The 11738-nt window shown below is 33.5% G+C and overlaps 6 protein-coding genes across 10 annotated transcripts in view; 4 read left to right on the plus strand and 2 right to left on the minus strand.

Moving 5' to 3' along the window:
• Nucleotides 1–26: 26 nt before the first annotated feature.
• On the plus strand, nucleotides 27–2099 carry LOC123010574 (E3 ubiquitin-protein ligase TRAIP). Its single transcript, XM_044407576.1, has 7 exons — nucleotides 27–123; nucleotides 179–519; nucleotides 567–827; nucleotides 880–1002; nucleotides 1049–1148; nucleotides 1200–1316; nucleotides 1451–2099. Exons 2-7 carry the CDS (start codon nucleotides 191–193, stop codon nucleotides 1640–1642), a joined length of 1122 nt encoding a protein of 373 aa, XP_044263511.1. The 5' UTR covers nucleotides 27–123; nucleotides 179–190; the 3' UTR covers nucleotides 1643–2099.
• LOC123010572 (adenosine 3'-phospho 5'-phosphosulfate transporter 1) lies at nucleotides 1564–3105 on the minus strand. Its single transcript, XM_044407573.1, has 2 exons — nucleotides 2964–3105; nucleotides 1564–2906 (listed from the first exon to the last, which is right to left on the minus strand). The coding sequence occupies exons 1-2, from the start codon at nucleotides 2991–2993 to the stop codon at nucleotides 1692–1694; spliced, it is 1245 nt and encodes a 414-aa protein (XP_044263508.1). The 5' UTR covers nucleotides 2994–3105; the 3' UTR covers nucleotides 1564–1691.
• Nucleotides 3106–3175: 70 nt separating this feature from the next.
• LOC123010573 (G protein-activated inward rectifier potassium channel 4-like) lies at nucleotides 3176–4592 on the plus strand. Its single transcript, XM_044407574.1, has 4 exons — nucleotides 3176–3373; nucleotides 3419–3911; nucleotides 3960–4198; nucleotides 4247–4592. Exons 1-4 carry the CDS (start codon nucleotides 3270–3272, stop codon nucleotides 4578–4580), a joined length of 1170 nt encoding a protein of 389 aa, XP_044263509.1. The 5' UTR covers nucleotides 3176–3269; the 3' UTR covers nucleotides 4581–4592.
• A 490-nt stretch (nucleotides 4593–5082) lies between these two features.
• On the plus strand, nucleotides 5083–6474 carry LOC123010957 (inward rectifier potassium channel irk-1-like). Its single transcript, XM_044408177.1, has 4 exons — nucleotides 5083–5188; nucleotides 5231–5720; nucleotides 5949–6187; nucleotides 6240–6474. Exons 1-4 carry the CDS (start codon nucleotides 5112–5114, stop codon nucleotides 6472–6474), a joined length of 1041 nt encoding a protein of 346 aa, XP_044264112.1. The 5' UTR covers nucleotides 5083–5111.
• A 529-nt stretch (nucleotides 6475–7003) lies between these two features.
• LOC123010817 lies at nucleotides 7004–8999 on the plus strand. The gene is made up of 4 exons (XM_044407958.1): nucleotides 7004–7138; nucleotides 7182–7448; nucleotides 8703–8807; nucleotides 8854–8999. The coding sequence occupies exons 1-4, from the start codon at nucleotides 7023–7025 to the stop codon at nucleotides 8984–8986; spliced, it is 621 nt and encodes a 206-aa protein (XP_044263893.1). The 5' UTR covers nucleotides 7004–7022; the 3' UTR covers nucleotides 8987–8999.
• Nucleotides 8996–11738, minus strand: part of LOC123010816 (uncharacterized protein CG45076-like) — a 12832-nt gene continuing 10089 nt past the window's right edge. For 3 of the 5 annotated variants that reach the window (XM_044407953.1, XM_044407956.1, XM_044407957.1), the window contains 4 exons: nucleotides 11387–11517; nucleotides 11077–11238; nucleotides 9904–10271; nucleotides 8996–9850 (listed from right to left, as the gene is read on the minus strand). In XM_044407953.1, the coding sequence (XP_044263888.1) occupies nucleotides 9320–9850; nucleotides 9904–10271; nucleotides 11077–11238; nucleotides 11387–11517 (1192 nt within the window). In that variant the 3' untranslated portion in view covers nucleotides 8996–9319. The remainder of the gene's footprint in view (nucleotides 9851–9903; nucleotides 10272–11076; nucleotides 11239–11386; nucleotides 11518–11738) is intronic. The other 2 variants (XM_044407954.1, XM_044407955.1) reach the window with 2 other exon arrangements.

Below are 11738 nucleotides of genomic sequence, written 5' to 3' on the forward strand. Positions count from 1 at the left end.
GAGTAAATTCCTTCGCCATTTTAACCCGCGCAATTATGACAGTTAGGGCCAAGGGTTCTGAAAGAAAAAAATTACTCTAATTATATTGCAATTTGCAATTATTTGTAATACATTGTTATTTGGGTAAGTTGTCCTTTGTCAACATTAATATCGTCTCCAAAAATAATTTTCGTTTAAGGCCTTTTTGACCATGAATATCACATGTATCATCTGTAGTGATTTAATTTTACCAAATTCGGAGATTTTTACAACACCCTGTGGTCATATTTTCCATTATGCATGTTTAATGCAGTGGCTAGAAAGGGCTAAGAATTGTCCTCAATGTAGACGAAAAACTACCGAAAAATCTATTCATAGAGTATACTTAAACATCAATAATGTTGAGGATGAAACTGCTGATCCAGCAACATTACAATACAAAATCGATGCATTACAGTTTCAGTTAGCACTCAAAGATAAGGACGTTCAAAATTATACTACAAAGTATCAAAAGGCTAAAACCCAAAATGTAGCTTTAAGGTGGGTTTTGTTTAAAAATAATGTAATTCTTAAATTAACACTTGTAGGACGGAAGTACAAGAACTGGAAAGTAAAATCAGAACTCATGAATCTATAGTAAACGCTTTGAAAGACCAAATTTCGTATTTCAAAGAGATATCAAGAGACAGGGACAGGCTATCAGAGTCGTACTTTAAACTTAAAGAAACAGTTAAAAAATACGCAAATGTTGAAACGGCCATTAACGGTACTAGAGAAGCTGTAACTGAAATGATCAAGAATGAAAGTGATATTGAATCTCTTGCACTTTTAGCAGCAACACTAAAAAAGTTGTTGTTTCTTAATTACTATCAACTTTTATTTAAAATCGTCTTTTTCTAGAACATTACTTGACGTTGAAGGACGAAAATTAAGTGCAGAACATAAAAATAAACAACTACAACACGAATTAACTAAATATAGAAGGGAAATCGCTTCACTCCGTTCAGAAAATCAAGATTTAAGGTTGTGAGTCATTTATTTGTAATTATTTTATATAAAAGTCTTTCAGACGTACCATAGAGGAAAAAAATGCGGCTGAAGAAGCCAATGAAATTAGTCTATTTTCTCAAGCAAATGACGATTCTCAAGATAGAGACTCACCACCCACGGTATTTATTACTATTTGTGTATTAAGCAATTTAATTTAAATTTTTTTCTAGTTTAAGAAAAAGGTTGAAGATATTTTAAAATCCAACTCACCATATCTGCCTTTGAAATCAAGTGCTATCAATTTAGAACTGTTTACAAGTTCCAAACTTCGCTCAACCACAAACCAAGTAAAGTTTGTTTCAAATTGCTTGTGATAGTCAATTGTTACTTAGCAATGAGTATTTTTCAATTATAAGACTCAGTCACTATAGTAACTCAACTATTAAATACTTAGCAACTGAGTGTTTTTAATCTGTTTCAGATGTCTATTTTCAAAAAACCTGTTGCAACGGCGTTACCAACACAAATAGTTAAAAACTCTGATCTTGTTTATGACGGATTGGGTGGTCATAGCAAAGAAGAGGTTTTTCCTCGGCCTGGACTGAAACGACGCAGATTTGAGCCGAGTAGCACTTCAGTGAAATCCCGAAGAGTGGCTCCTAATAAGAGATAAGACTTGTTATTTTTGCATACTTTATTTTTGTTTAACATAATATATTTTTTTACACTGCAATTTTTTGTGGTGTGTTTAGATTTTTCCTCAGATTTTTCAATCTTTGTCCGCAATAAATCCTTAGTAAAACACTTGTGAATACGAGAGTGATACCGAATGTTCCCGCTATAGTCACATGATGGTTGTAGATGATACAACTCAAGAGGACACTCAAGCCTTGACGTATTGTTGTAATTATGGCAAAAATTAAAGGTCCGAATTTCGCAATCGTACTAAAAATAAATAACTGTCCAGCAGCTGAACACACAGATAATAGAAGACAATCAACGATGAATTGTGGATACTTTAACATGAAATGAAACGATTTAAAAAACACGTTTTGTTGTAACAATGAAACGGCTGTAAAAATACATGAAAATAAGTTAACACAACACATCATTTGTACCGGTTTAATTTTATACGTTTTAAATAAAGCTTGTTGCCAGTTTGAAGTAAAACTATCAAAAATGATGTACAAAATGAGTAAAATAGCGCCTGAAAAAGTCGTAATTGCTGAATCAGTCCGATCATTACCCACATCAAGCATAAAAATTAACATTCCTATTGATAAAATAACAGAAGTTACGTATTCATAATACTCATATTTGGTTTTTGTGATAATCCTCCCCATTAACATGACTGGAATTGTTTTTGCAGCTTTGGCCAAAACTTGATGCGGAAATGACACATATTTCAATGCTTCATATTGACACCAAGAGCTCATAATATTCGAAAACGAACAAAAAGCGTACTTGTATAAAGGACACCTATGTCTAGTCTGTTTTGTACAAAAAATATAAATCCCCGACATACAAAACGCCAACACTCTATTAACAAACACCAAAAACTGTGAATCCTTAAAATGTTCAGTCTCCATCCCGCTTTGGTATTTCTGTGTCATCACTTTCTCCTGTAAAACACCCCATGTTAAATACGACACTTGCAAGCCAAAAAAATGAAACAAAATCGATATTATCTCCTGACTTGTTGATCTTTGAATGACAGAGGGTGGATTACCACTCGCCCCTCCCGATTCTTCCTCCCCGTAACACATCTGAATGCTACGGAAACACCAACCGTCGCCCCCATAGCTAATATAGTTGATTTTTCGGACGTATTTGAAGGTTAAGTAGCCAGGGATGAATAAAGTGGCGTAGCCGAGAATGTTCATTAAGCCATGGACAAGCCAACTGTACTCTTCTGGGACTTGTTTGATGAAAGAAGACTGCGATAAAGTCTTATTTACAAGGCAGAGAGCGGTTACGGAACTGAACACAATTACCGTTATTTTGAATGGGACATTGGTCGCCATTTAGGCTAATTTGGCGGAATCGAGACTAGACACACTTTAGACGCATATTAGTAGGAAAGATTAAATGATAAAAATGTAAACGTAAACATTTGGTTTCTAACCTCACTTGTCAATGTCAATTGAGCTGTGAATGTCATTTTTAAAAATTGGCGGTAAAAATTATTTGTTTGAGATAAGCCTAAATCAAATAAAATTTTAATTATAACAGATGACACTTATCTATCTAAGTCATGACTAATGTATCACAAACCTTGATTTACGTAAAGAAAACACAGAATGGTTGCAAGTGACGAAACAATTGTTATAAAAAATTACCAAAAGTGTGAATTGTGTGATTCCGTTCCCGTATACTTGACCAAATACAAACAGAGAAAAAAGAGGTATTTAAAAAGTCAAATTCCCCTAAAATTTTTGAATTTTTTTAGCCGGAGGAAGTCCTCCAATCCTCATCACCGTCTTGTTTTAAAAACCGGTGATCCGGTAATTTACCAAACGAAAAGACCGTTTCTTACGGTGATTTACATTCACGACTTGGTGAATACTTTGATTGTGAGCAACTGGAAATGGACTTTAATTGCACTTTCTCTAACATATATTTTTCTTTGGCTTGTGTTTGCTTATGTTTGGATGATGGTTTCGATCAATAACGGAGATTTGGATGTTGGAAATGCGACAAAACCGTGTTTGAACGGCATTCAAACATTCGCCGGTTATTTACTCTTTAGTATAGAAACACAAACGACTATTGGATACGGCACTCGTTACATTAGCCAAAATTGTCCAGAAGCAATTCTCATTTTTTGTATTCAAATTGTGACAGGAGTTGGGATTTCTGGGATTTTGATCGGGATTGTTTACGGCAAAATTACAGCCCCCAGGAAGGTTTTAGCAAGGAATTGTTTTAGTAAATATGCCACTGTAAGTCCCACTTTGTGAAAATTTAAATTTAATTAAATTTTTTTGAAGATTTGTCAAAGAGATGGACAGTTTTGTCTCATTTTCCGAGTCCGAGATGAAGAGAAACGTTATCAGTGTTACAATAAAATCAAAGCTTATGTCATAGTAAGACGCGAGAATGAGCCTTTTCTCAAATCGATTCAATTGAATTCGTCGGGGATTATGATTTGGCCTATTGAAATCATCCATGAGATTAACGCAAAAAGTCCATTTTGGGACTTTTCAGCCAAAGATTTAATCCTGAAAAAGTGAAATTGACCTATTTTGGGTCACACATAATGTAGTTGGTTTTTCAGGTTTGAAATAATTGTCTCAATGGAAGGTGTTTCGTTAACAACATCGAAAATGTCACTTATTACAGGATCGTACTTAAATAGCGAAATTTTGTGGGGGCACACTTTCAAACCGTGCACTTTTTATGACAAACAAAGGGGGTGTTTCATTGTTAATCATAAATTATTCAATAGTACTAGAGAAATTCTAATGCCTTTGTGCAGTGCTCGAAGATTGAGTCAAGTCACTGAAGCTATTTCGAATCTCGATTTTGATAGTGATAGTTCGGAAATCGATCCGTTATTTCAAAGTCTTCAACAATTTCTACTCGAAAATTATCGCGAAACTCACTTGTAAAAATTTTCAATAAAGGAGTAGTACAAAAGGTAATTTATTAAACGTTTTTTGAGTCTTTAAAACCTCTAGAAGTGTAAAAAAATATTTTTTAAGTTATACAACCAACATTACACAGGCAAGAAATGCATATTTAATGTAATGTTAGTTGCATAACTATAAATGTTTTTTTTAAGTTAAGACAATTTTGAAACAAAAATAAGAAACCCAGAGCGGTCTATTATCAATATCTTGAAAACTATGCATCGTAGAGTAACGTAACATTTTACGTCTAGGAAACCATATTTTAAACCTTTTAATTAAATTGACTGTTTTTACAAAAACTCAAAAAATTCGTAATTTTTTAAACTTAACCCAATACCGTTTTATGCATTTTTCGAGTCTTTAAAAAACGTTAGATGGATCAATTTTAAAGTTGAATTTTTTTGATTTTTCTCGAGATTTTGGTCGATTGTTTGAAATTTCCTCAGATAATAACAAATCAGTCACTTGAAAATAAATCTTATCTCGTTTAACACTTAGTTTACTTGCAACATGTATGAATACGACGGTGAAAATGATCAATACAATGAAATTTTCGAGTTTTCTCAAACAAGCAACAGTCGACGCAGGTTTGTATTTTCCCTTTGATTTATTTCTACCAAAAAAATTAGTTCAAGATTCAGCACTACAAGTTTATTTTCGCGAATTATAAGCAAAAGCGGCCGTTTGAACATCTATCAAGTGAAAATTCCCCGGAAATATCTCAACTATTTTCGCGATTTGGGCAATACTTTGCTCAACACTCGCTGGAGATGGATCATAACTGTTTTATGTCTGGTTAATTTCGTTAGTTTTTTTCTCTTCGGGCTACTCTACATGTGGATTGCTTACGCAAGTGGCGATTTTGAAACAGATAGGGATTTTTGTATCGTCAATACAAAAAATTTGACCGGTTATATCCTCCTAAGCATCGAAACAATGCTCACCATTGGGTATGGGTACAGATACCCCACTGAAAAGTGCACAATTGGTTGGATTGTTCCACTTTTACAAGCCTTGGTCAGTATTGGGATTCAAGGAGTGTTAGTTAGTGCCGTTTATGTGAAAATTGCAAAACCGTACACAAAAAACTCGTTGAGTATTTTTAGCAAAAAAGCGGTGGTAAGTTTTTTTCTAGACTTCTCAACAAGAAATTACCACCTAGGATTTGAACTTTCATGTTGTTTGTAACTAGAATTAGTAGTTTTGTATGCCTAAGGTTGGTTACCCCACCTAAATTTTGACACTTTTGTCACCAGAAACCAACCTAACCAAATTTACCACAAATATCCCTAATTCCTAGGGACTAATTTCTTGTTGATAACAGCAATTGTTTAATTTTTTTCATAGGTGGCACAAAGGGACGGCGAAATGTGCTTAATAATCCGAATTATTGATTTGACTGAAAAAATCTCAATTGGGACTAATGTAACAATGTATTTTATTAATAAATCCCAAGACCCTATCCAAATTAAACAAATTAAAATACAACCATTTGGTTGTCTCATTTTCCCGATTGAAATCATTCATGTGATCGACTCTCAAAGTCCTTTATGGGACATTTCACCCCTTGAACTTCTCACCAAACCGTAATAATAATAAATAAAAAATTGTAAAATTCAAACAATTTTTATTTTCCAGATTTGAAATCATTGTTGTCGCTGAGGGATTATCGGTTATAACCGGTCAAGCGTCCCAAAACCGGACGTCTTACACAAATTCGGACCTTCTCTGGGGCCACCGATTCACCCCCTGTGTCCATTTCGACACAATCAAGGAACAATTTGTGATAAATTACAAAAATTTCAATAAAATAACCCCATTTGATACCCCCCTCTGTAGTGCACACTTTTTAAACTCAATAAAATTAAATTAATCAAAGTAGCATTTATTTGTTTTTTTTTTGACACCCTTTATTCCAAAGTCTTCAAAAATTTCTACTCGAAAATTATCGCGAAACACATTTGTAAAAAATTTCAATAAAGTAGTAGTACAAAAAACAAAAAAATCGTAATTGACTAATCGTTTTTTAAGTCTCTAGAACCTCTAGAAATGTAAAAAACGTTATATGGAGCAATTTTAAAGTTAAAAAATATTTTTAAGTTATGCAACTAACATTACACAATCAAAAATAATACATATTGGATGTAATGTTAGTTGCATAACTTAAATATTTTTTTTAAGTTAAGATTTTTGATTTTTCTCGAGATTTTGGTCGATTATTTGAAATTTCCTCAGATAATAACAAATCAGTCACTTGAAAATAAATCTTATCTCGTTTCAATCAAGGAACAATTTGTGATAAATTACAAAAATTTCAATAAAATAACCCTATTTGATACTCCCCTCTGTAGCGCGCACTTTTTAAACTCAATAAAATTAAATTAATCAAAGTACCATTTATATGTTTTTTTGACAATAATAATGTCTGAAATTCCTGCGTCTGGTGATGCACAAAACAAAGATCTCAAATTGAAAATCGCCGAACTTGAGACACGTTGCAGTGATTTGATTTACGAAAATGAACGAATCAATTTGGAGTGAGTAAAAATTGGGTATTTTATTATGTAATTGTTTTATTAGTTTGGCTCATGAGAAACACAAAGTCGGGCAATTGGAACGCCAACTTCAGTTTGTTAAAGACAACCAAACGGTTTTTGAAAAATTGAGAGAAGCTTATGTTTGTATGAAATACAATGAGACGGCAGGACGGAAACTTGTCGAAATTCGGGATAAGAGTGTTCAGACTTGGGACGGGGTTTTGTGTAGGGCGTGTTTAGATACAGAGAAGTTGAGGAAGGATTTGGAACGGGCTAAAGCTATGTATAGTGGTTGTATTGTCATCAAAAGGTGGGTAAAGTATTATCGTATCAACAAGAAATTACTCCCTAGGATTTAGGGATATTCGTGAATAGGTTGCCATAAATTTGGTTAGGTTGGTTTGTGGTGATATCGTAACTAGTGTCAAAAATTTAGGTTAGTAAGTTGACAGGAAACGTCAACTGCAGGGGTAACCAACCCTAGGCATTCAAAATTACTTCTGAAAATTCTAGTTACAAACAACATGGAAGATGTAATTTTCCTAAAAATTCAAATCCTAGGTAGTAATTTTTTGTTGACAAATCTGTATTTTAATGAATTGCTGGTGGGGGTAGTGTGAATTAAGAACATGCCATGACCTCTGTCTGTTTTTGACATTTTACTGCTTTTGACATTTTAGTACTAAAGTCAAAAATTATAAATATTAATTTCAAAAACAGTTTTTCCATTAAAAATGAAATTACAAATGACCTACGTCACTTTTGACGTACGTCACTAGCTCTGCGTTACTTTAATCGCATTTGTTAAATTGAGATAATAGCGGAAATACGTAGCGAAAGAGCCAAAGAGCTGTTTACAAATGTTGAAAAGAGATAGCTATTTGGTACGTCTTTCGAATTATTAGTTGATCCACAGGCATAAAATTAAAAATCAAACTTTATCGTAGATTTAATTGAAATTGGTATATTGGGTGGCTATGGAATTTATATATATTTAAGTTTGTAGCCCTGCCCTGGTGTAATAGCAGATGGGGTTTTCGTTTTTCTTTGATTATTTGTTGACATGTTTGACATTTGTATTCGTTTTTTCACTGTTTTTGTTGCTTGTTCGTTATTTCCATTTTTTTTTCAAATTTTAATTAAAAATAGTTCTCTTCAGAACTCCAAATTTACACGCTAAGATATGTTTGGAAACATAATCAATTTCTTTCTCTTATTCCTATTTTACGTTAATGGAATCAAATATACCAATTTGAATAAAACCAAATTATTTTCTCCAAAGCAAATAATGTAGGTATGTTTTTGGGATGAAACACGGTGTTAAACTTTTTGTAGAAAAAACTCTCTGAAAACCTCTAAAAGTGGCTTCTTTAAAAATTATTTTTTTATCTATCTTAACCTCACTTGTTTAGTGACAAATTTAGTTCCTAAAGCAGTAAAGCTTCTTTCACATTTAAAGGGCGGTTTACACAATCATGGCTTATTGTTGTGCCAATTTCAATGAAATGGACTATATTTCGAAATCAACAAACCCCTTCATATTTTAAATTGAATTGATTTTTAGAGACGAAATGGAGAAACTAAATACGACTGTTGAAACTTTAAAATGTTACTTGAACGATGAGACTTTTGCCACCACTAACATTGACTTCAAAATTAATACAAAAAGGTTTCTCTAACGTTATTTATTTAATTTTTTTTTAATTGATTTCTAGGCATTATCGAAATTTTTTAATCAACTCACGAAGTCAGTCGGTCGACAGAGGTTACTTTAATCGGAAAAAAATGCCTCGGAAAAAATGCAAAACTAGCAAAAGTGTAATCGATGTACGACAAAAAAATAAATAAAACAAGTGATGGATCAACAGTTATTTTATTGGTTTTTATTTAGTTGCAAGAAACGAGAGAAATTGGAATAATTTTTTTAAGTATAGTGGAAGTGAAAGAAGTGTGATTAAGGAGCAATCCGAAAAATTCCACAGGAATAATTTGTTATGTTTTTATCCATTCCAAACTTTAGTGAACCTAGCAACGAATTATAACCACTGTTGCGCAGCAAAAATGAACAAGTTTGTGTCGTTGCTATGACAATCATTAAGCTTACTTAGCTACAACCATTGTCAGAGCCAAAGACACGACAATTTGGAATGGGTATTACTTATTTTTAGAAGGTTCTTAAACTTATTCTTCTGTTTCTTCTTCTGCTTCGGCTTCAGGTTCGGCTTCCGGTTCTTCTGCTTGGACTTCAGGCTCGGCTTCCGCCGGTTCTTCGCCGCCTTCCTGAATTTCACTTTCCGGTTCATCAACAACCGGTTCTTCAGTCTTTTCTTCTTCTTTGGCTTCTGCTTCGGCTTCTTCTTGCGCTTGGGCTGCCAACTCGGCTTCCTGTCGTGCCAATTCGGCCAACTCTTTCTCTTGTCGTTCCAATTCGGCTAATTCGGCTTCTTGTCTCGCCAATTCTTCTTTCTCCCTTTCTTCTCTTTCTAGACGTTCTTGTTCCTCCTTTTGTCTTGCCAATTCGGCCAATTCTTCGGCTTGTCTCGCCAATTCTCGTTCTTTTTCTTCTTCGGCTTGTCTGGCGATTTCTTCCAAACGCAGAAGTTGTTGGCGTTCTTCTTCAGCTCTAGCTTCTTCTTCACGTCGTCTTTGTTCTTCTTCTTCCTCTAAACGCGCTCTTTCTTCCTCTTCTTTCTTCAATCGTTCAATTTCAGCCTTTGAAATACAAAAATGTTAGATTAAAAGATAATAGTAAAATAGTAGATTACTTGTTTGGCTAATTCTTCTTGACGTGCTTGTTCTGCTTGCCTCTCTAATTCTGCTGCACGTTCTGCGGCGAGTTGAGCTGCAAGCTGTTCTTGGCGAGCTATTTCTGCTTTTCTAGCCGCTTCTTCTTTCTTTGCTTGTTCTTCAGCAAGGGCTCTTTCTTCAGCTAATCTCGCTTCTTCCTTCTTTTTCTTCTCTTTTAAACTTTTTTCTACTTCATCTGTTGTTTTATTATTATCATCAGATGCGTAGATTTTAGCAAGTCGTTGTGCTCGTGCTTCACGCAAATCTTTGATTTCTTGAGCGACGGGATCTTCCATTGGTTTGTGCACTGAGAAGATGCGTGAAGGACGAGCTGGTGATAAAGGAGCTGAAATCGGTTTATTCATTGACAAAAATCATGAAATTTTATTTAACATAGAAGCAGTAATTGGCTAATTTGTGTTACGAAATTAGTTGCGATAAGTTATTGATTTAGTTTTAATTATTTTATTATTTTTATGGTAAACTTACGTCGTTAATGTGTTGGTGTTCCATCCATCCAATGGTGTGCTCATTTAAAAGCTTTTTTAACCGTATTTATTTTATAACTTAAATTTATTGTTAGAAAAAATCACTCTATATTTAAAAAAAAAAAAAACAAAAAATACCATCCCCATAAAAAACCTATCCTGAAAGAGATTATAAAGGTGTTTGTCATTGCACTATTAGTAAAGAAAACCAAATCGTAATAAAATAAAATTTTATTGATTGAACAAAAAAAATATAAAAAAATATTGAATTATTATTAAGAGAGCGAGCTATATCGGCAGTGACCACACCTTGTAACAATTAAATAAAATAAAAGCCCGTTCTCTTGTGAGTAGACATACAAGAAAAATCGTGCACAAAAACTTGTTACCAGAATCTCAACCTAACAGCATTTTTAGTAGTGGAAATAAGCAACACAAAAGTCGTATATCGTAAGAAATTATTCGGTAATTTCGGTTTGTTGTTTTTCTTCTACACTTCCAGCTGCAAGGAAAACCAAAAAGTCAATACACACGAGTTAGACACGAAGCTGAAGAATAAGAATTTTTGAGAAGTTTTATAAGCGAAAGAATGTAAAAAAAACTAAGTAGCCTCTATTTATGTACATGAAATGGTGTTTTAAGCTTTGAAACTCTCGCAAATACCTTTAATTTCTTTTGGTTGTTGTTTCTCATCTCGAAATTTAGTAATATAATAACTCAACAACTGGATATCATTCCTGAGTGCGTCCTCAAACATGGTCAAAGGACGACGACGACTGTAGCTTTTGTCCCCTGCGTACGAGACACATGATAGATGACCTGTCCCTGATTCAAACCCAAATCAATCAAAGAAAACACACTTTTTCACACTATTTGGGTTAGAGTAGTTTTTGCCACCTAAGAAAGCGGGTTTTTGGTGCAGAAAGCAGGAAACTATGGCATCATTCGTGCACGAAACGAAATCAAAACTCACCGATGTACTTTTTAACGGGTTCCGTGTAATATGTGGCGTATTGTATTTTGTGATTTGGGGAATAAGTCAAGAGTCTGTGAATGTACGTGTCGTTGCTGTATTTCATAGGCAACGACGGGAAATCACCGAATCTGAAAAACATTGTTGTCTTAAATCACCTAACAACTGAAAATTATTTTGCGACATAGGTGAAATAGTATATTAAATAGCATTAGTATATGTGACGTTAAAAATATTAACGGGTTTATGAAAATTTATACATATAAAATATTTTATGTATTTTACAAAATATCAAAAATTTGAAATTTTACTTTTAAAAATTTTAAGGGTAGGTAAATATCTTTCATTTTTT

This window comes from Tribolium madens, unplaced genomic scaffold (assembly GCF_015345945.1).
Source record: "Tribolium madens isolate multiple individuals breed KSU strain unplaced genomic scaffold, Tmad_KSU_1.1 Scaffold_91;HRSCAF=231;Tcas5.2_LG7, whole genome shotgun sequence".
NCBI classification, from domain to species: domain Eukaryota; kingdom Metazoa; phylum Arthropoda; class Insecta; order Coleoptera; family Tenebrionidae; genus Tribolium; species Tribolium madens.

What these genes read in the sequence shown, in the direction of transcription:
- LOC123010574 (XM_044407576.1), top strand. Translation starts at nt 191, where the DNA reads ATGAATATCACATGTATCATCTGTAGTGATTTAATTTTACCAAATTCG. An exon ending in ACCCAAAATGTAGCTTTAAG is followed by an intron (nt 520 to 566) that starts GTGGGTTTTGTT and finishes TAACACTTGTAG; the next exon opens with GACGGAAGTACAAGAACTGG. An exon ending in TCAGAAAATCAAGATTTAAG is followed by an intron (nt 1,003 to 1,048) that starts GTTGTGAGTCAT and finishes AAAGTCTTTCAG; the next exon opens with ACGTACCATAGAGGAAAAAA.
- LOC123010572 (XM_044407573.1), bottom strand. Translation starts at nt 2,993, where the DNA reads ATGGCGACCAATGTCCCATTCAAAATAACG. An exon ending in ATGTCCCATTCAAAATAACG is followed by an intron (nt 2,907 to 2,963) that starts GTAATTGTGTTC and finishes ACTTTATCGCAG; the next exon opens with TCTTCTTTCATCAAACAAGT.
- LOC123010573 (XM_044407574.1), top strand. Translation starts at nt 3,270, where the DNA reads ATGGTTGCAAGTGACGAAACAATTGTTATAAAAAATTACCAAAAGTGT. An exon ending in GTTTTAGTAAATATGCCACT is followed by an intron (nt 3,912 to 3,959) that starts GTAAGTCCCACT and finishes ATTTTTTTGAAG; the next exon opens with ATTTGTCAAAGAGATGGACA. An exon ending in AAAGATTTAATCCTGAAAAA is followed by an intron (nt 4,199 to 4,246) that starts GTGAAATTGACC and finishes TTGGTTTTTCAG; the next exon opens with GTTTGAAATAATTGTCTCAA.
- LOC123010957 (XM_044408177.1), top strand. Translation starts at nt 5,112, where the DNA reads ATGTATGAATACGACGGTGAAAATGATCAATACAATGAAATTTTCGAG. An exon ending in ACAAGCAACAGTCGACGCAG is followed by an intron (nt 5,189 to 5,230) that starts GTTTGTATTTTC and finishes CAAAAAAATTAG; the next exon opens with TTCAAGATTCAGCACTACAA. An exon ending in CTTGAACTTCTCACCAAACC is followed by an intron (nt 6,188 to 6,239) that starts GTAATAATAATA and finishes TTTATTTTCCAG; the next exon opens with ATTTGAAATCATTGTTGTCG.
- LOC123010817 (XM_044407958.1), top strand. Translation starts at nt 7,023, where the DNA reads ATGTCTGAAATTCCTGCGTCTGGTGATGCACAAAACAAAGATCTCAAA. An exon ending in AATGAACGAATCAATTTGGA is followed by an intron (nt 7,139 to 7,181) that starts GTGAGTAAAAAT and finishes TTGTTTTATTAG; the next exon opens with TTTGGCTCATGAGAAACACA. An exon ending in TTCAAAATTAATACAAAAAG is followed by an intron (nt 8,808 to 8,853) that starts GTTTCTCTAACG and finishes ATTGATTTCTAG; the next exon opens with GCATTATCGAAATTTTTTAA.